The sequence below is a fragment of the Struthio camelus genome, chromosome 2 (genome assembly GCF_040807025.1).
Source record: "Struthio camelus isolate bStrCam1 chromosome 2, bStrCam1.hap1, whole genome shotgun sequence".
In the NCBI taxonomy this organism is placed as follows: Eukaryota; Metazoa; Chordata; class Aves; order Struthioniformes; family Struthionidae; genus Struthio; species Struthio camelus.
The window spans coordinates 131,746,803-131,768,502 of record NC_090943.1 but is presented as its reverse complement, the minus strand read 5'-3'; the positions used below and the strand labels follow the sequence as shown (position 1 = coordinate 131,768,502).

Here is a 21,700-nt window from a genome sequence, read left to right as displayed (position 1 = left end):
AAGCTTATAATCGTTGAGATCTCTTACACGTTTTAAATTTTGAGATATTGTTTTGTTTAGAATGAAATCTAAAAATGCAGAGAAGTACTTAAAATGCACTAATTCAGGTCAAATGGGCCTAACTTATTACTAATAGGGATTTCAAGGTGCTGTTTTTTCTACTTGGCCCCCTTTAAAATTATCGACCAGTGTAGACATTTAGTGGTAGGTGTGATGCACAGCTTGATCACCTTGTGGTGTAGAGACATCCTCTCACTCTTCAACTCCTGCAATATTGTCTTATCTGCAGTCTAGGTCTTTCAGAGAATCTGACTCTTCCTTACAGAAAATTCTAGAGTATTAAAAAAAACCCTTCTCAAACAATCTAAAATTCAAAAAAAATCCAATTTTTCTTTAAATTCTGAGGTGCAAGAGAGTTAATTGAATACGAAATCTTGTGAAATAAACTGCAGTTTTCCAGCAGATAGGTTTGCTTGCCTGCTTGCATGGGACATTGAATAGAACCTTTTCATGTGCAAGATATTCTGTACAGAACAAGAGATAATGGTCAAAGTTGAGTTTTCATTTGATGTAAGATATTGTTGTTTGTGTTTACAAGTATGAATAAGAATGAGCAAACAAAAGGTATGGTATACTTTGAGTCTTGTGGAAATGTTGTTCTTTCATCAAAGAACGAATACTTAATATTATAAATGCTCCTTGCAACTTTTCCAGCAAATTAAAGGTGTCAAGTTCTTACAGGAAGAACGTTTCTGAAAAGATGTTCTGTGCAATTTTTTTTAAAACTGACAGATGATTTATGGTCAAAAGCAGTCATTTTTTAAATTATTCTTCAAAAAGCTCTCTGTCTCAAGAAAGGCAGAACAGTCACATATTTTATTTCTGGAAATAATTTAGATGGGCTGATGATAACCTTCCAATTAAATAGAGAAAAAAATCAGCATTGCTTTCTGCATGTTTCATTCCTCAGGATTAGAAATGACTAATGTTGAATTTAATAGACCTGAGGTAGCTTCCAAGCTAAGAAAGAAGACATCAACCAAATTTAAGTCTGAAATATAGCTGTCTATACTTATCTTCCAAGACTGATTTTCTAGCCTGATAAGTCACTGCCAATTTCTTCCGCAAATTGGTAGCTTATGTTTGAGAATACCTGGTAGAATCAATTTTCATTGTTCTGTGACGCAATGGTAGGTGTATGCTCAACAAAAATATATGTGTAGGAAGGGGGTTGGGATATATTTGGTCTGTGGTTTACACAACTCCGTAATCACAGTGGTGCCTGTCATGAACGAACCGTGTGCAGGGTAACATAACATGGGGATCTCATCAACGTGTACAAGTATCTGAAGGGGGAGTGTCGAGAGGATGAGGCCAGCCTCTTCTCCGTGGTGCCCAGCAACAGGACAAGAGGCAATGGGCAGAAACTGAACCACAGGAAGTTCCATCTGAACCTGAGAAAAAACTTCTTCACTGTGAGGGTGACAGAGCATTGGAACAGGTTGCCCAGAGAGGTGGTGGAGTCTCCTTCGCTGGAGATATTCAAAACCCGTCTGGATGTGATCCTGGGCAATATGCTCTAGGTGACCCTGCTTGAGCAGGGAGGTTGGACTAGATGATCTCCAGAGGTCCCTTCCAACCTAAACGATTCTGTGATTCTGTGATTCTGTGATTTAATGGATGAGAGGTAGAGGTTTTCTTAGCCTTGAGCTATTCATGCCTCTGTGGTTTAGTAATATTTTCCATAGATAGCCACTTTTTGAAGCATTGTTTATGATTACAGAACCATCATAATGGAATAAAATGTATTTTGTGTGCAGAATAATGGCTTGCTATGTATTGGCAAAATAACTGAAAAACTGAAGGTGATCAAGGAGTAGTCATCACGGGAAAGGGAAATCATGCTTAACTGACCTGACAGCCTTCTATGATGGGATGACTGGCTGAGTAAATGAGGCTGTGCTGGGCAGAGCAGTGGATGTAGTCTGCCTGGACTTCAGCAAGGCTTTGGACACTGTCTCCCATCACAGCCTCCTAGGCAAGCTCAGGAGGTGTGGGTTAGATGAGTGGACGGTGAGGTGGATTAAGAACTGGCTGGATGGCAGAGCCCAGAGGGTTGTGGCCAGTGGCACAGAGTCTAGTTGGAGGCCTGTAGGTAGTGGTGTCCCCCAGGGGTCAGTCCTGGGTCCACTCTTGTTCAAAGTATTCATCAATGACCTGGAGGAAGGGACAGAGTGCACCCTCAGCAAGTCTGCTGATGATACTAAACTGGGGGGGAGTGGCTGACACACCAGAAGGCTGTGCTGCATTCAGAGGGACGTGGACAGGCTGGAGAGCTGGGTGGAGAGGAACCTCCTGAAGTTCAACAAAGGCAAGGGCAGGGTCCTGCACCTGGGGAGGAACAACCTCATGCAGCAGTACAGGCTGGGGGTTGACCTGCTGGAAAGCAGCTCTGCAGAGAAGGACCTGGGAGTGCTGGTGGACACCAAGTTGACCAAGAGCCAGCAATGTGCCCTTGTGGCCTGGAAGGCCAGCGGTGTCCTGGGGTGCATTAGGCAGAGTGTTGCCAGCAGGTGGAGGGAGGTGATCCTGCCCCTCTCCTCAGCCCTGATGAGGCCTCGCCTGGAGTACTGTGTCCAGTTCTGGGCTCCCCAGTACAAGAGAGACATGGCACTCCTGGAGAGAGTGCAGCGGAGGGCTACGAAGATGATGAGGGGACTGGAGCATCTGTCCTGTGAGGAAAGGCTGAGGGAGCTGGGCCTGTTCAGTCTGGAGAAGAGAAGACTGAGAAGGGGTCTGATCAATGTGACCAAGTATGTGAAGGGAGGGTGTCAAGAGGATGGGGCCAGACTCTTGTCCGTGGTGCCCAGCAACAGGACCAGAGGCAGTGGGCACAAACTGAAGCACAGGAAGTTCCGTCTGAACCTGAGGAGAAGCTTCTTGACTGTGAGGGTGACAGAGCACTGGCACAGGTTGCCCAGAGAGGTTGTGGAGTCTCCTTCCCTGGAGATATTCAAAACCCGCCTGGATGCAATCCTGTGCAATGTGCTCTAGAGGACCCTGCTTGATCAGGGGGGTGGGACTAGATGAGAGGTCCCTTCCAACCTCGGCCTCTCTGTGATTCTGTGAAGTTATGGACTAAACTTTGATGGATCTGTTCAAATCCAAGGTTGTTTTTCAGGTAGTAATTTTCCACACTGGAAACATCTCAGCTTGATTACAAGGTTCATAAAGGGACTGAGCATAAATCTTGAACTCCAGCACAATTGTACTGTAACTGTAAATGGAAAATTACAGTACTCTAAGTAATTGTAAAGAACTTTGTGCTATTCATCCATAATATCTACTGGCTGACCTAAATTCCTCCTTCCTGTGAGAAAAATAAAGATTCTGTTCAGTAAAGTTTCAGCATATGGGCATAGAAGATGAAGGGTATGATTATGTTCTAAGAAAATGTGCTTTTTAGCTCCATGAATGCAAATTTCAATTTTATTTGCATGGAGCCATATTCTCACAATGGGAACAGCTTAGGAATTGTGGCAAGCAGCCTTTGGTTAGGCCAGTCTGCACTTTTTATGCTTATTACTTTTAGTCCCGAAGAGTATTTTCCATCCTTTTTAGGTCTGTCATGGCCTATTTTGTTCTTCAGGTTACTCTTCAGAATTGGTGTGTATTACCTAGCCATTTTTAATAATTATAAAGAATTACCTAAAAAAAAATCTTAGAGTCATGTACCTTTGTGCTGCATATGCTGATATAAGAATAGCTGCTCCATAAGCATTAATTTAAATGGTAGCAGGAACAAGTGAATACTGAAGTGTCAGTGGTTTAAAAAGTGGTCCAATAGAGGTATGTTTAGCTTATGATGTATGGAAAGAAAATGATTTAAAAGAATAATAATGACACTAAATTACATGTTGAGCGGAAGCTTTAGATTTTAATTAGATTAAGCAAATGTGCATCCTTTTCAAAATTTTCTCTGTTCCCGCAACCAGAACACAGTTCATTTCAACATTTCTAACGGCAATAACTGGTGTGGTAACTACTAAACCAATTTGTTTCACCTCATCTTTTCTATTCCGAGTATTTTTCTGAGAAATGTTTTGATGCATCTTTGGATGTAGGATGGCTAGAATACCTGGGAATGAATTTAATGAATTAGATTCTTGTAGCTCTGTTAACATAGATGTACAGCTCACTGAGTGGCAGCTCAGCAGGCACTGTGTATGAACTCGAATGATTTTTCCTCTCAGGTGACAAATGACATTAAATAAGCTGTCATGAAATAATCCATTTCTCAGCAAATTTCAATCTGTTTTCCTCTTTTATAACTGAGTTGACTGTATTTCTCAGTGTATGTGTATGTCAATCCAGTAGATTTGCTGCCCTTTAGTAAAAATCACATCCAGCCAAAAACAAATGAATTCTGCACCTGGAGACTGCTTGCGGTTAGAAAATACAGTTCAACGTCTTTTCTTCAGGATGGTCTGATCCAGAAGATACTTGAAAGTTTGTATCTAATCTTCACATGGATACTGACATGACTGGTGGGAGACAGAGTACAGTAGACAGGGGCTGGGAGCAGCTGCGGCCCCTTCTGTTTCTTGGAAACCAAATGGAGAGAAGGAGGAATTCTCAGCCCAGTTGTTGTTGGAAAGCCAAATGTCTGTGCTGTTTGCTGTTGTAATCTGTCAAGGCAAAGAATTTGTGTTTCTAACTGGTGTAAATTCTCAGATGATGAATTTGAGTCTTTTGTTTTTCTGACATAAAAGAAGGGGTGGGAGGAAATGAGAAGGAGTGAAAACAGATTTTGATTTGCCTCTAGTGCGCGATATATGGATTTAGGACTTTTGCTTACCATGAGGGAATATTATATGAGATCATTTCAAGGAGTTTTTTTCCCCTAATATTTTCCTTGTTTGGTTTGTCTGGGCTGATTGTATCCAAATTACCAGGTATTTTCAGTGGTCCGAACCACTTCCAGATTGCTTTGTAACCTTTGCCAGCATTTGCTTAGCTTTCAAAAAGGGGGAGGGGGTCAATTATTGCATCTTGCATGTACTTGCTGTCAGTCCTTGGTATTAAACTTTGCCCAGACCAGCAGGATAGAGTCCTCATATGAGGAATTCCCTGCTTTGGTATTTTTTCATAAAATTCTAGAAGTTGTCTTGATTTAAATTTGCTTTTGGTTAATCTCTGTGTTTGGCAGCCCTGCTACTGAGGTACTTCCAGTTATGACTTTTCCATGTTATCCTCTGATTTTTTTCGTGTGCGGGATTGTTCCTTTTAAAGCTGGTTTCCAGGGCAGTTTGATATGTGATAAAGAATGTGTAGTAATTCAAGAACTACATTTAAAAAGCTTGAAGAAAGCACCAGCATGAAATACAGGCTTATCAGTGGGTCAGTTCAGCATAGCACCATAGAAAGTTTGTATGATCAGTTTTATGGATGAAGGCCTTCTCACTGACTAGGTATTCAACAAAAGTGAAGCCATTTCAGTGTTGTTTATTGCATTTAGAAAGTAGTAACCTTATTTCAGAATTATGTGGCAAAAGCTATAGACAATCATTTCTATTCTAATTCTGTTTTTAGGGCTGCTGTTCATCAGACCTTTTACATGCCTCAAGGGAAATGCAGGAGCTAGCAGTATTAAATTGTATCTCTAATGAAATATTGTATTTAAAAGCAATTATGTCAATGATCCTATTTTAACATTTTTAAGATACTTCAACAAAAAAGAAAGTTTTTAAATGTAACAGTGGATGTATCTAACTAACAGTACTGGGACTTAACCTTGAATATAAATGACCTTGCATTTAAAGAGGTGTTGTAATAGTTAACATCATCGGCATCATCTTGAGTATCTTCTCTACTAATTCCCTTGGATGTGTCAAGAATATAACCCTTAGCGTTATTTTTTGGTCTTTTTTTTGCCTTGAGTCAGCTCTTCAGTTTGAGTTTGTTTGCATGTTTCAGGTTTGTACTCTAGTTGTGGCCTATCTCTGTAAAAGCCCGTTAAAGTAATCTTCATTATGCTATTTTACTTTGTTGCTGTTTTTCCCACTTTGGTTATGCCTTTAACTTAGCCACCTTATTTCTGAATCATGGTTTGTACTGTCAAAAAGTAGATGGCTCATAATGTCCAGGATAACCAGCCGTATTATCAATTTTTTCGATAGGGAGCAGTTCTGCAGTCTTTTCCAATGACCAGATTATTGTTTGCATCAAATTTGTTCAACCTGACTTTCAGTAAGGAGGTTCTTTTGTTCATTTGGATTGGATTCACTATGCAGAATGTTTTTTCTGTTCTTTCTGTTCTTTCATTCTTCTAAGTTCCACGAAGACAGGATTTATGAGCAAGTTGTTTCAGTAACTGGTTGAAAGCTGGACTTTGAGCCCAGTAACTTCCATCATGTCTGCAGGGAGAGTTTTTACCCTTTTTGTCTGGCTTATATTACATTTGTCAAATTACATCTCGGATACTTTTGTTTTTTCCAGTTGTGAATGGAACAAAGCTTCCTTTGCAGTCTCTTCTTCAAGGTTAGATGTTTAGATTTTGGTGCTGATAAATGTTATGAGCACATACTTTTTTATTTCTGCAATACTTCATCTTTCAAAGACAAGATAACAACACAGTGTTTAGAAGTTCTAGTCTAATATTTAACTATTGTCCACTTTAATCAAGCATATAACACAAAAGATCAATAGACTTTCGTTCCAAGTTAACTCTGAGGTCAGTATATACAAGAAACTGGGGAATAAAACTGATTTAATTGCCAAGAAAGATCACTTAACTTATATATTTTTAACAATAGGCCATTAATAAAGATACAGTTTGAATTCAATGTCTTCTACACTTATTATTGTGAAACTTTTTACAGTCCATAAATTTGCTTAGAGGTATTTAAACATGCCAAGTTTTTTTCAGTAAGAAAAAAAGTGAAGTGCAGACACATTTTTCCTCCTACAGATCTTCTGCTCAGCAAGATGAGTGTCTGATTGAAACATATTGTCTGTTCGGTATTTATAATATAAGCTATACAGAATCCTTTGGTCAGTATTTTGCAAAAAGGTGACATAAAAGTCTGTTTCAACCATGTGTCTTAATTTTAGTATTTTAACTTGAAATATGCAGCTTTTGTCAAGTTCCGCTGAGGTGGGATCATTTGATATACACCTCATGTTTTGGTTGAAGAGATTTGATTCTTGCAGCACTTTGTCTAGCTGTGAACAGAAAAATCATCAAGTACCTTACTGATGCAGAGTACAGCCATTCACCTATTGGATGATAGCAGCCCTCAGACACGTTGTGCTTCTTTAAAAGTACCTGACTCCGTTTCTACTCAGTTTTGTTACCTTTTATCTGTAAAGCCTTCTATGGCTTTGGTCTTGACTGTATGAGAAACCGTCTATCCATTCTTGTCCTCACCATGACAACTGAAGTCAGTTGGCATTTCCAAAATGACTTTCCCTAGTCCTTATTGTCTGGTGTGATGATGGGTTGTTCTAGGGCAGGATCTTCAGCTCTGGAACTTCCCCAGTTGCTCTAGCAAAGCCATTATAGCCTTTACTTTAGGATGTAGTACCACGGTCAGTTTTTCTTGCGTGTTTAGCCAAAAAAGATAGGCAAAGTAGGAGAAAACTTTTTTTTTGAAGGAATGTCCCATTTATTTATTTTCTTGTTTGAAAGGGACAGTGCCTCTCTGTTTGGACTGCATTGCATGTACGTGCCAATGTAAGTTCACTGCAGGAGATCAGAATCCTGGTACCAAAGCCAGGGTCTCCCTCCGTTAGCAACTCAGGGTGAGAGGAAACTTGTTCAGAACCCACCTGGAAAGGGATTTATACAATTATAAAATATTCCTCTTTTTAGGTTGTGACTCTTTGCACTTGCAAAGTAAGCCACAGTTAGTGTTGTGTTTGAAAAAAAAAATTGGTTGTAATTCAGCAGCAACATTTGTTATATGTATGGTCTTGTTTATGGGAAGAGAGGAAGCACACCTTATTTAAAGCCAAGAATTTTTTAGTGTAATGGAAATCTTAACAGTCCAATTCAAGAATTGATATTAGTCTAGATCTAATTATTCTAGAAAAAGAAAGAATAATAATGCACTAAAAACTGTTATAGCCACACTTAGTTTCTACCCCTTTTTCCATCTCTTAGGCTCACTCTGCCACTGCTCCTCTACGTCCTAATGTCGGGGTTTCTTTCTGGTTGCACAGGTGTTAACAGCGAGTTGTCACCGTCTAGAGTCTGTCACTAGGAGGAATACTATCTTCATCTTTGTCTTGGTGCTTTCTTCTTCCTCACTCTAGGATCCGCTTGGGCTCATTTTATGTTTGCTAACATGCTTTTACACTTTTGCTGCCTCTTTATTGGTCAGCAGCTCCATGTTACTTCTGAATGTACTATATTTGGTGCCTTTTATGTATATTAGATACTGCGTCTTTGTTCTCTTTGTTACTCCTACAACCAGTTTTGTCCAGCTGCATATCTTTAACTGACCATGCGTGAGTTGTTTATAGCGATGGGGGTCTCCAGTGACAAGCCTGTGCCCCATCTCTTATCACCACCCCATGCCAGTACTCCTCTATTCTGTGTCCTACCTAACTCTCTTTCTCAAGGCCCCTGCTATTGCACCAGGCCTGTACTTCTCTACGCTACGTCATTGTGCTGCAGTGGGAAATATCCCATTCTACATAGAATAAGTGCTTGTTGCTGCTGTCTACCTAAAACTAGGGTTGTGCTACACAAAGATAAACAAAAGTAAAACAAATTAGCCATAGACACCTGGTCAATGAGAGAAATCTGTCACAGCCAAACCAAGTGAAACAAAGCTGCAGGCAGGTCAAGAAAAATGCAGACAGAGCAAGCCTGACAAACCTCAGTCCTGAGGCCTTGCAAATTCTGCGCAAAGCTTACTGCCTGTTATTGAGAACAGCAATACTCTCTTACAGGACTACATTGTTACACATTGACACTTCAATAAAAAGAAAATTGTCATGAAATCTCTATCACCAAAAAAGTCAGAGCATTGGTTTTCTATCTGGAGTGAAAGATTTCTCACATTGCAGTACAGTGCTCTACCTAGTGATATATGGTTGGGGGAAAAACAGACTGCCAGTAATTACTCAGTTTTCCTCTTTTGTTCTTCCAGCAGTTCTTTTATAGTTATTTTTATATTTATTGCTTTTTTAAGATATCAAGAATTTGCTATGCCATAAAAAGGTTGGTGATGAGAATTACAGTTTTCTGACTTCAGGAAGCAGCTGGCAGTCAAGTAACTCCTGTGTGCAAATCTATTGCTATTGACATAGCAATAGATATCTTGGGTATCATGCAAGTGACGGGAATGGGAAAAGAATGGTGGTAGTTTCCAGCACAACTAGCTATTTAAAGGAAATTAAAGGAAGAGCTACATCACTGAGCTGTGCTGTGTGACTAAAGATGACCCACTCAGTATAGTCCGATGTAGAAAAGCAAAAATGAGATTAACAGTAACAAGGCGCAGAGAATCAGCCCTATCAACTGTGTGGCTACATAAAAAATAAATAATAAATGAGGGATCTTGCTCAATAAGGTAATAAAAGGTCTCCGCTTGTCATGGATTGTTGTTGGGGGATTGTTTTGTCATTGTCGTGAGCCTTTGACCAGAAAAATACCAGGTAGTGTAAATCTATTGAAATGAACGTTAAGCAGGAGCTAAAGATTACAGATGTCCTATGCTCCCAGTAAGGTGTTCCCTTGTTCCCTTGTCTCAGTTCCCCATTTATTCTAGTTTTTCCCCTTTGTGACTGCTGGTCTGAGTTGATAAGCAAGTGCTCATTTTAAATTATGATACTGCACGGTATCCTTCAGTGTTTTTTAGGAATATTTTCTAGGTAGCCTGCAATAATGACAAAATTTATTTTCTAAAGTTTGACAACACTGTAACAAGGAATTTAAAATTTCGATGAAGCCTCTGGAACATGTCTCCTTTCAGTTACCAGTTTAGATTGAAGACCTAGTCTTCCAAGTTGTGTCAAAAAAAGAACAGTGGAGTTATACAGGTTAACGTCAAAGCATTTCATAAACATAACTGGGGACAAGTATGTTAATAACTGTTTGTAGAAGTTATAAACTAGTCTCTGTTTGCTCTTGTTCATCTCTGAAAATGTACCGTACTTCTTGACTGACAGTTTGCATGCCTAGATTAGTGGTATTACTTGCCTCCCAATTCTATTTCAGTATTACTGTTGCACATTTACTTTGCTTTCCCTTTAAGTGACGTTTCTGCATTCAGTGTCTGGGCTAATACCTGCATGATTTGGGGGGAGGGAGGAAGGGCAGGTTCACTATGTGATTTTTTTTTATTTGTAACTTTTTTAAAAAGAAAATTTGTCTAAAGGTGTTTTTAGTGTTTAGCATTCATTTTAAGAAACCATTGCTAGCAGATGCCTGAGCTCAGTTTTCCATTGCAGCTGCACTCTGAGCGTTACCCTGGAGCAAGCGATCATTCTGGCTCGGAGCCATGGGCTACCTCCTCGCTATATCATGCAAGCTACAGATGTCATGCGCAAACAGGTAAGATGCTCTTTAGGGGAAGGATGTTGCTGTTTCCTAACGAGAATTGATCTCATCAAACAAGAATGACTTGCCCAAATATTTTGGAATCCCCATCTTAATTTTGTGTAATGCTGGTGTGAGAGTTTTCTTAGTTGGGTGGTGAGGGGGAGTTAGCATTGGCTGAAAGGTTTTCTTTTTCTCTCTTTCTTTTTTTTAATAGTGGAATCGGCTATTTTTTACTAGATGCTTGCTTTCTGTGTATGTGTAAATGGATCCTAACTTTTGCAGGGTTATGATTTTACCTAATGATTTTTATGTAGCTGCTGTGGTATATTCTTCGTGGTTGCAGTACATCAGAAGAGTACTCTGTTGAGTAAGAGCAGCTTTAGCTTACTAATAATTAGCCATAAAAATAACTTACTAGGATTATTAATTACGGTTAATAAAAAGTGACTCATGTACTGAATGAAGGGGAAGTAGAGGAGGGAAGGGGAAATAAATACTGTCGTTCTTAACTTTCCAGGCAAGATTCCTGAGGGCATTGTACTTCTTTTGAATAACATTTTTGACTCTCTTGATCTAATAGAATGTTAGTATTTAGAGACTGTCCTGAATGGTTGGTCACCTCAGCATTAATTCTTAGTGCAAAGGTCTGACAAAAAATGCTGGTTATATTTAAAAAAAAAGGAACTATCACAAAATGGAGACTAGACTGTACCCTGTAGTGGCACAGCTTCTCCTGGAATATCTTGTTATCAGATAAGCGCTTTGAAAATAAGTTTAGAGTCTTGGAAGGAGTTCAAAGGAGGGGCATGAATGACCCTGAGGTTGTTAGACAGGCCTTATGAAGTGAAGATTAAACAGCTCAACTTGTTTGCTTGATCAAAGAGAGGTTGCGTGGTGGGGGGCCTTAAGCGCTCCGTGTGCTTATGCAACATATATCCCAGCCTATGCTAACTTTCAATCTTATGGCAAAAACATAACAAGAAACAGGATACAGAAGTCAAATACAAACAAATTCAACCTTAAAGGAAGTGCTGTTTACTAGCAAAAAAGGTAGTTAAATAGTAGATTAATCACAATTAATCACAGATAAGACAAGACTAGCTTTTTCTAGATTCTAATTTGCATCTGATTTTATTATTTCCATAAGTTCTAGTACATATCCTATGCAAAAATCACAGTTTAATTATGAAAATGATTGAACAACTGCGCTTTACTTCTAACTTGCCCTAGATAAAGTCCATATGCACTAGATCAAACCTTCAGTCTATTAAAGCAGTAGTATAGATATTCTCACATCACAGATTTTGATCAATTATATTTACGTGTTACTGCGTAATGTGGTTACTTCTGAGTAATGAGTCTCATTCTTTTTCATATCTGACTTTCAGTTCCTTCAGTGCATGAATTAAGTTTCTGTATGAATAAACACCCTCAGGGTTCTTGAGTCAGATCATGTAGGTGTGCTCAGAAATTGCAGCTTTAACTTGACATTAAAACAAAGCTACTGCTGTATAATAACAAACTTGCATTTATATGTTGATGTTTCTACTCAAGTTCTAGCAACATGCAAATCTGGGTATTTCACAAATAAACTAGGCATAAAGTTGTGCATGTGTGCTTTCAGAGATGTGTTCTGTGAAACTGCACATTTTCAATGTATGATTCTGGACAGTTTTCAGAATATGTTGGTGCATTTCTGGATCTTCTAGTAAGTTATTAAATTAAAATGAAAGACTAAATTAGAAGAAAAGTTACTTGCTAATGGCCTTAAGCAGCTGAAATTGTACTGAGGCTTGCGCAAAAAGAGATGTGTAAAGAAGCCTGCAGTGGGTCTACATTCTCTGAAGTAAAACAGCAGTGATCAATAGCTGTTAAAGATACCGATATTTCAATACCACCCACAGACATTGCAAAAAAGTCTGCTAGTATATATCAAGCCAGACTTTGTTCACACATTCTTCCTCTTGTAGGAAACCACGATGGATTTGATAGAGTAACAATCTTGTAATTTTAAGTCAGTCTTGGAGTTCTGCAGTAGATATATAATCCTCCATTAAATTCTAAATGTTTTCGAATGATTTCAGCAAACACTGACACTTTCTAGAAATCTTTTCCTGATTTACTATTTTAATATCTGTAGGATTTAGCCATCAGGACAGTAACACACACAAAACTTGGATTAAAAAAACTAAAAGCTTTTTTAGGTTTGGTGTAGAACATTTAGAGAAGACATGTATGTTTTTCCTGCCTTAATGTGAAAAAGCTTTACAGTAGCCCATATACACCCTGAATTTTTAGAGAGAATAAAGAGAAATTAGCCATAGGCAGATGCAAATGAAAGTATATCTATTCCATCTGCTATTCTGGGGAAGCCGGCAACATTATCTCCTAGCAGCTCTTAACTTTCCACACAAGGAAATTGTCTCTACTAGAATTGTCTCTAGTAGAATAGCTTGGGGCACCAGTAGTGAATAATTGGAGACACCTGATTGCATGGATGACCTCGAGAAGTGCTTTTCTCCATTAAATTGAATGAGGTGGTGATAATGCTTAACAGGACTCCTAATAGCCCTGGCCATGTTGTTGGAACAATTGTCTGAGTAAATGCCCTGACAGTTATAACTGGGTGTCCACAAGCACTTATCTTGCAATAACTAAGGAAAAAAGAGCAATTTAGGAGAGCTGGTATGAACCGGGGTCTCTGGGACAATTTTAGATAAGTGGTTTCTATTCTTCATCAGCTAAACCAGTCTAGATGATTGGTTTTAAAGTAAAAAATTTGACAGAATATTCCAACCATCTTTAACCTTATTTACGCATGTATATTTATTCATGTAAACATCTTTAGCTACAAATCGCTACTTAGAGCATCCTGACAGAACTATCACCAGGAGGCACCAAAATGTAGATAGAAGCCTAGAAGAGGAGCTACAAGAGGCCACAAGGTTGTGAGGGAGAGAGGTAACTAAAAAGCTGATAAACAGGAAAGGTTGGGAGAGAATCTGTGTTATCTTTTAAGTGATCAATAATTTCTCCATGCCTCTTCATGAAGATAATAAGAGCATTGCATTTGGAATGGTTCTCATAAGAATGGTGTTGATTTTGTGCTGTCTGAGTTAGGCATAAGTAGAATTGATTTTCTTTACGTTGACTGGTTTTGCCACCCTTAAATTAGTGTGCAACTTGAAAATATACCTATCATTTATTTCTCTTGGCACTGAAAATACTAGTTCATATATTGGATTCCAGATTGATGATGGTACCTCCCTAGATCTGATGGCATCTTTCATGAGTGATCTGGCAGTACTGGTGTACAGAGAAAAAAATTCGACAGTCACCTAACGTCTGTTATGCCCACATGAGACAAATGGTGCCAATATTCTCATTATAATAGGTTTAGGAATAGTATTAGAGAAGTATAAATTAACAGTGTATTGAAGTAGAAATGATGTTATGGTGCTAAATGGAGACTAAGAGGTATTATCTAGCAAGTTGTTAGTAGTTCTTGGGGGCTTTTCTCCAAAAGAAATAAGAATCTAGTGATTGCAATTTGTAGGTTTAATTTGTTCTCCTGCTAAACAATAAATTACATGGCTGTATAAAGCCAGACTCCTTTTTACATCAGTGCTTTTGATTTATTATGGGAGCAAGATGTTAAAATAAATCTGTCTAGTGAGTGATGTAAGTAAAAATAGGCTGTTTTTTCTTCTCAGAAGTGGTCACAGCATTGAAGTTCATATCTATGTATGATTAGTTTTGATAGTTTTGCCCATGTCCACTCTCTATGTACTGGCTCTCAGTTATGCTGATCATATGTCAAGCTGAGCAGTCTATTATAGTATTTTTTATTATCACAAAATTTTAGAAAATGGCACTGAGGAAAGGACGCTGAAGTTGATGAGGGTCTGGACTCAACATGTCCAACCTTTTAACCAAGACTGGATCAGCTATACGTTATTCCTGACAGACACTTTTCTTATCTGTTCTTAATCCTCCAGTAACGAAGATTCCTACACAGTGCTTCCCAAGCAGTCTCTTCCAGAGTTTTATTATCCTTTGCATTAGAATATTTTTCTTGGTGCCTAATTTGAGTTGTTGTTGGTATTGGGGGGGGGGTTATTTTTTTATTTTTTTCAAATTTAAGCCTGTGTTCTATACACTGTGTACTAGAGACTAGTTTTTTGCTCCGTTTTTAGCAGTAAACTTTTATATATTTGATGATTATCATTTTCCTGATAAGCCATCAGGAAAATCATGATCTATGTTCAACAACAGCAGTTCTTTTGACCTTTCTTTGTTGGTTGTATATTCTTATGATCTGATCATTCTCCTTATTCTCCTCTGAACTCTTTCCAAGTCTTTATTAAAGATGAGGACTTACTATGAAGACTTACAGAAGGACCTGACAAGACTTCATGATTGAGCAATAAAAAGAAGATGAAAATCAGTCTAGATAAATGTTAAGTGATGCACATGGGGGAAAAAATAACCCTAAATTCAGATTCAAAATGATTTACTGAGCTGATCGTTACATCTTCTGAACAAGACCTTGGGATATGATAGAAAACATCCACTCAATTCTCAGTAGCTATTAAAAAATTATGCTGTGATAAGCCTTCATCTTGAACTGTGTAGCATTGTAATCCTTGTCTTTCCACAAGGATATAGTGTAATGAAAAAGGTTTGGAGAGGGTCAGAAGGACCTGGGAGTCCTAGTGGACAAGTTGACCATGAGCCAGCAATGTGTCCTTGGGGCAAGGAAGGCCAACAGCACCGTGGGCTGTATTAGGAAGAGAGTTGCCAGGAGGTTGAGGAACTCAACCTCTACTCAGCACTGGGTTAGCCACATCTGGAGTGCTGGCTACAGTGCTGGGCTCCCCAGTACAGGAGAGACGTGGACATATTGGAGTGAGTTCTGTGAAGGGCCATTAAGATAGCCCTTCCAACCTCAACCATTTTGTGATTCTGAGAAACAATGATCAAAGGCTGGGAACAGTTTATGTTCAGGGACAAGGGACAGTTTATGTTCAGGGACATCTAGGACTGTTCAGCTTGTTGAGTGAAGGAGGACATGGCAGAAGTCTAAGAAAACTGTATGTGGCATGGATATGGTGGTTAAAGACTGACCATTATCTTTTCCCATGCAGAACTACAGGTATGCATCAGATGTAACTGGCAAAACAAGCAAAAATAGGTAGTTCTTTACACGACAAGCTAAGATTATATCTAAGCTGTGGATCTCCTTCCACAAGGATTTTGTGGATATTAAATTATTCATAGGTTCAAGATGAGACAGGATCATAGAAGAGAATCATAGATCAGAGAAGAGAATCACTAAAGATGATTAAATAGGTACTTACTGCTGAAGTAAGGAGGTGTTGAGTCACTAACGATTGAATTTTGGGAGAATTCTTGGGGAAACGTCATATGATTGCCCTGTTCTGTAGTCACATGCCTTTGGCCGCTGTCAGAAACAGACTAATGAGGTCGATGTAAAACTAGTAAAGTCACTTTTATATTCTTTCTTCAGTTTTGTAGGTATTCTAGTTGTTTTCTCTATCAATGTCACTATTTTTTTCCTAAAAATAATTTAATGAAATAATACATTTTGTAGTGCATCTCTTACATTAACTATGAGTACTTACCTGTGTGTCACGAAACAGCCTTTTTCATCTTTTATTTGAGCCCATTAAAGTGAACTAACACTTATCAATTACCTGGGTACCAGATCTGAGCTAAATGCAACTTCTAGTCTTACTCTACTAATACTCCGAATCAATGGTTGTACCATATTTTTACATTGTGTGCTGCTGGCGCTGCAGCTCTGTTTCAGATGTAGAGTATGTTTCACAGAAATCTAATACCTCACTCAGCCTATGTGCATATTTATATAATGACAAGTGAAAGGATTGCGTCTCTCTTCTGCATATCACTTTAGGCTGAAAATCAATGTATTATTTTAACTTGTCCATCACCTTAAAAGAGGAGAGTTGTTCAGGGACATGAAGCATATGTGTTGATTAATTGTATGCCATAATTACATTGATCTAGAAGGTCAGGAAGAAAACTTGTGTTGGAAAATGTGAAGCAAAGTTGTTATTTGTCTTTTACAGGGAGCAAGAGTACAAAATACAGCCAAGAATTTAGGAGTGAGGGATCGAACGCCGCAGTCCGTCCCAAGGTAACTGTTTGTACTCTAGACCGTGATTTGTTTAGTTAGTGCCCAATTGTATCCTAGAGGCTCACAAGCTAGCAACTAACATTAATGGCATTGTATTTCAGTAATGGTGAGATCTGGCTTTTAATATGCATAGGATCAATTAGGTTCTTAGCCATACAATTTTAGTTAAAGTGATTTTTTGCAGAAGTTACAGCTGTGCAGCACTTCAAAACTTAATCCAGTGTTTTCATAATTAACATGAACTAGATTTCACTATTCAAAAATTGTTAAGTCCTTCATCACTTGTGATCTTCAGTGTTTTGAGGCAAATATTCATACCTAAATCCAAAACCCTATTTTGAAATACTGTACTGCAGTATCGCCGGGAAATCATGCTCTAGTTGCCTTTGGAGATGATATAGTCTGTCTTGTCCTGAAGCATCTATTAGATTGAAAAATATGAATATTCTATATTTATGCAGCTTTTTGAATGCTGTGATGGATTACAGGCACCTGTAAAGTGTTATAATACTTAAAAATGAAAATAATAACTCCAGTGTTCTTAGTTTCATCTTAAGGTGCTGTATTAGTCCAGCTATCATTTAAACTTTTTCTAACAATTTGAAATATAATGTTTCTTAGTGACTAATAATAGCACACTGAAGGTACTAACAGATGTGTGGTCATACATAACAGACCCATTGTATTGTTTAAATTTCAGCAAGGAAACAGTGTATTAGTAATCTCTGATTGAGGGATGCATGTGTATGAACATATATGTAGTTCATAGCCTCACAAGAAAGACTACTTTCTCGATTCTGACCAGTAATTCTGTTTGAATCTTTTCTTCTGCAGTTTTCTCCCCTTTTTTCAAGTGTCCTAGTTTCTTTCCACAGGGAATCAGGTTATTGGTCATAGTCTGTTCATAACAAATCACTGTGCATTGTGCTGGATCTGATTCTAGAAAAGGAGTACACCTTAAGTGTACAAGATATGAGTAAATTTGTGTAGCAGCATTTGTTGGGACATATGTGCATCTTGTGCCCCCATAAAGGACAAGGTAGACGGACTCCTTCAATTCCCTCCACCAGTTATAGCAGTGAGACAGAATCTGGCAAGTGACTGACTTAGTAGTCTTCTATAAATACTTCTTTGCATTTTAACTGCCTTCTAAGGGGACAGTTTCCATTTTATTGATAGGACTTTTAACAAGCACACATCTTTCTCTATTGAAAGATTTGTGTTTCATACCTCTTACTGTGTATAATGTCTAATCTAACCATCAGAATTCAAGCCCTACATACGTGTTTACAGACTTATTCCATATAGGTAGATATAGCTGATTTTTTTTAACCCTCAAAGAAGATAGATGATCCATGTTGATGATTCATATTGGGAAAAGGAAAAATATTGCAGCAGTGCAGGTGGGCTTGGGCTTGGGCTACTGTGATTAGGTAGGCCTAGGAAAAAAAACAGTGATACAGTGGTTTACTCCCAACAAGAGTAGTGTCCTACTCTCAGGCAGACAGAAGAAGACAGACCAAGATATCAGCCACACCAGCACCCAAAAACTTTGGCGGTGATCATTAGTATGAATAAGTGAAAAGAGCACAGCTAGTGTTCTCTGCTGAGCCAACAACCCTGGCAGGAATATCAGCACTTGCTGTTGGTTTGTGCCATTAAACAAAGTTCAGAAATAGTTTCAAGGAGTAAGGCAAGTCCTGAAAAAGCATTTGCAACACTGCTTCTCCCAAAAACAGAACTCTGGGCTATCAAAAATCTACGATGTACATGAAATACAATCCAATAAAAGTACTGATTCTGAGACTGGGAAAAGGATTGGGAAGGTTTCTGTATCATACACATCTAGAGGATTCTGTATCTTACGCAGTTGTTTTCAATGTGGAAGATACCATTGCTACTTGAGGAGACATGGATATGATGATGATAAAATGTCATTTTTGAAAGCTCATCTCTGTTATGAAAGCTCATCTCCATTACTCTTCTTTGATGTTGAATAGGTATGTTCTATTGGAGCAAGAGACATTTGGCTGGATAACCTCAAACACGTCAATATCCTTCCGTTTACCGTCAAGGAATCTTATGCCTTAATGGGAATCCCCACAGAACACCTCTATGGAGCAGTTCTCTTTCACAGCTCCAGTAACAGAAGGCGGCCCTATTTTAAGCTGGTATCAGAAGCTGAGCCAGTCAGCAAACCCATCACCAATAAAGTCATTCTCCTTTCTAGCAGATGAGGGTATCTCTTCTCACACTAATGATTATTTTAAAGGCAACCCAGGCCCATCTGTCTTGCACTGTGGGAACTAAAGCCCCAAAATAGTATTTTATACAGGAAAAGCTGCATGAACTTTCATAATGTGAGCAGTACAATTCTGGCCTTAATTAGGCTCCATTGTGACATAATTCTGGAGATAACCAAAGGTTTGTGGCAAACCAAGTCTAATTCTTTTCCCATCTCTAAATGCAATAGTAGGTATCTGAATTCAAAGCTTTTGTCATAAAGGAAAAGTCCAAGTTCTTAAAAGGAAAAAATTACAATAATTGGCCAGGGGATGTTTATTAGCTTTGTTGAGCTGGAAAAATCTGAAATATATGACATCAATTAGCAGAAGGTCACTTCTCTGTAGTTGAAACTCCCATAACTTAGGAGTGAAGTGCTAAAGGAAAATTCTCAGATGACTTTACAACATAGACAGAATGAGACAGAAATGCATCCAACATGCTTACAAGTCAGTAGCAATAACAATGTCCCAGGAATATCTCATTGACCTCTGAGTTTGGGGTATTTGGCACACCGTTAGAGATAATAAGCCATGTAAGTCAGAATACTCATCTACATGAGTGATATTTTCAGTATATGGGTAAAGGATACTGTGGGTTATCAATTCTTTGGTGCCATTTGATACCATTAAAGACAGTTCCATATAAGTGCACTTTGCAGCCATTCTCTGTTCTCTGCAGTTGCCACTGTTCACTGTCTTTTCTCCTCTGATTTCTATCATCTCAAACACCTTTTACGTACATATTGAGCCAGAACAGGCTGTGGCTGTCCTCTGCTGTCTTCAGTATATAGCTTCTTAGGGATTTCTGCAGCCTTCTTGTAAATTTGATTTAAAGTGCCCCTACCTCACTTGCTCTCTAGACTATAACCTTAAAGGTTACCTTGAAAGGTTCAAGTTAACCTTAAAGGTTACCTTGAACATTTCCCAAACCTTGGTACTTCAGGCTGAACTTTTCTGTGTATTGTTCGATTGAAGAAAGATTTTGCTAAACCTTCACCAATAATAAACCCCACTGTGATTACTGACTTAGACAGACTGTCAGAATCTCATTTATGTGTCTTCTGCCTGCTATGAGTATTATTGATTTATTACACCAACAGAATTAAATAATTCAGAGTAAGCCCTGGTTTATTTCACTCTGCATACCCAGCTGTATAAATGTCAGGCCATCTCATTCTGTCATTGATAGGCAAATATGAGATCTATGTCTTTTGGCTTCTGCATGTCTCCTAACAAATACGCTGGCTTCTGCACCAGTGCTTACTTGACCTTAAATGGTCAAATGACCAGATGACAGTGTGGAAGTGATCCTCAGAACACATTATGGTGAAGATTTGAAAGTAGAATTGCTGTTGCTGTTCCACTGGCAAAACGAATGCTCCTCATTCTTACCATCCAAAAACAATACTGCCTACAATGAGACTCAGAGAAGTTATGTAGCTCCCCTGCAAATGTGTGTTGTCAGTGTCTCGTGGTCTTTGACTCATAAAGGAGCTGAAAGAGAACAGCACATATCCTTCCCTGATCTTGCATAGTCACAGAGTACTTTTTATGTCATGAAACATCATGGTGTGAAGAGGTTTTCAGTATTCAGAAGGTGTGAATACTTGACATGGTGTGAAGAGGCTTTCAGAGTGCACGAGGGCTACCATACAGACAGCGCCTCAAATAACTTCAGTGGCCGAGCAACTTGCCAAGAAAGCAGCAGCTGACTGATCTTGAATTGTTCATGGAGCCCTGTCACATGGCCAGATATTTGTTTTCCATGTCGACTTGTAGTATGATTTTGAAATGCCTAATTAAAGTACAGTCATATAAATTAATGTGATGTTTGGGCAGCAAGTTTGCAAAATATACCTAGAAGACTCAGATATCTGGAGTGTCTCAAACACTCGTAGCCTCCAAAACAGTGAAAGAGTCACCATCCTGCCTGTAGCCAGACCTGCCAAACCTGTTGTTATTTTTTTGCTTCCATATTTCAGTATCGTAGACTCTTGATATTCAGTATTAATGAATTTACTGTATTACTGTCTTTTCATTTTGGATTGTAATGCTTTTTCTCTCTGCCACACCCAACTCCTTAGTCTCTCTTCTTTATTATTGCTTCAGTGATGCGCATTCCCTGAGGAAAATTCATAATCTCCAAATGAGATCATGTCTATTGCTGTTTCAAACTGCTGTGGTTCTAGGGGAGATGCTGGGTATTCTCAGGGAACAGGGAGGCCTTTTTAAATGAGTCTTAGATCAGAATGATTGCCCTTTATTTTCCGTATTCCTGACATTAGGGTAACTTTCCAGTCACTTCTTAGTGACCAAGTCCATGCCAAGGGATTCAGCAGAAATTTGAAAGCCTTCATAAACGGAGGTGTGGCTAACTATTTCAGTCTTTACTGTTATAGTCCTTGGAACCAAACTTTATTGATCTTGACTTCATGCACTTGGATACTGTGAGGGGAGCGGGGTTCAAAATCTCCAGGCTGACATGTCATGTGTCTTACATCTGTTTTGGGTTCTTGGAGATCAAGACCAAAGAGCATCAGTTTTACTGAAAAGTGTGTTAAACTGAGGGCTGACTGTCTGCTAACACAAAAACAAAACCGAGGCAGCAGTCACCAAGGAACTTTTCCAGTACTGAGATTCAGAGCAACAGTTGATTATTGAGTTAGTGGAGACCTAGCTGCC

At 38.7% G+C, this 21,700-nt stretch overlaps 1 protein-coding gene across 2 annotated transcripts in view; it reads left to right on the top strand.

The window, feature by feature from the left end:
- PREX2 (phosphatidylinositol-3,4,5-trisphosphate dependent Rac exchange factor 2) overlaps positions 1-21,700 on the top strand; it is a 187,571-nt gene that overhangs the window by 163,790 nt on the left and 2,081 nt on the right. For both annotated transcript variants that reach the window (XM_068932558.1, XM_068932559.1), the window contains 2 exons: positions 10,462-10,564; positions 16,666-16,733. In XM_068932558.1, coding sequence (XP_068788659.1) covers positions 10,462-10,564; positions 16,666-16,733 — 171 coding nt within the window. The remainder of the gene's footprint in view (positions 1-10,461; positions 10,565-16,665; positions 16,734-21,700) is intronic.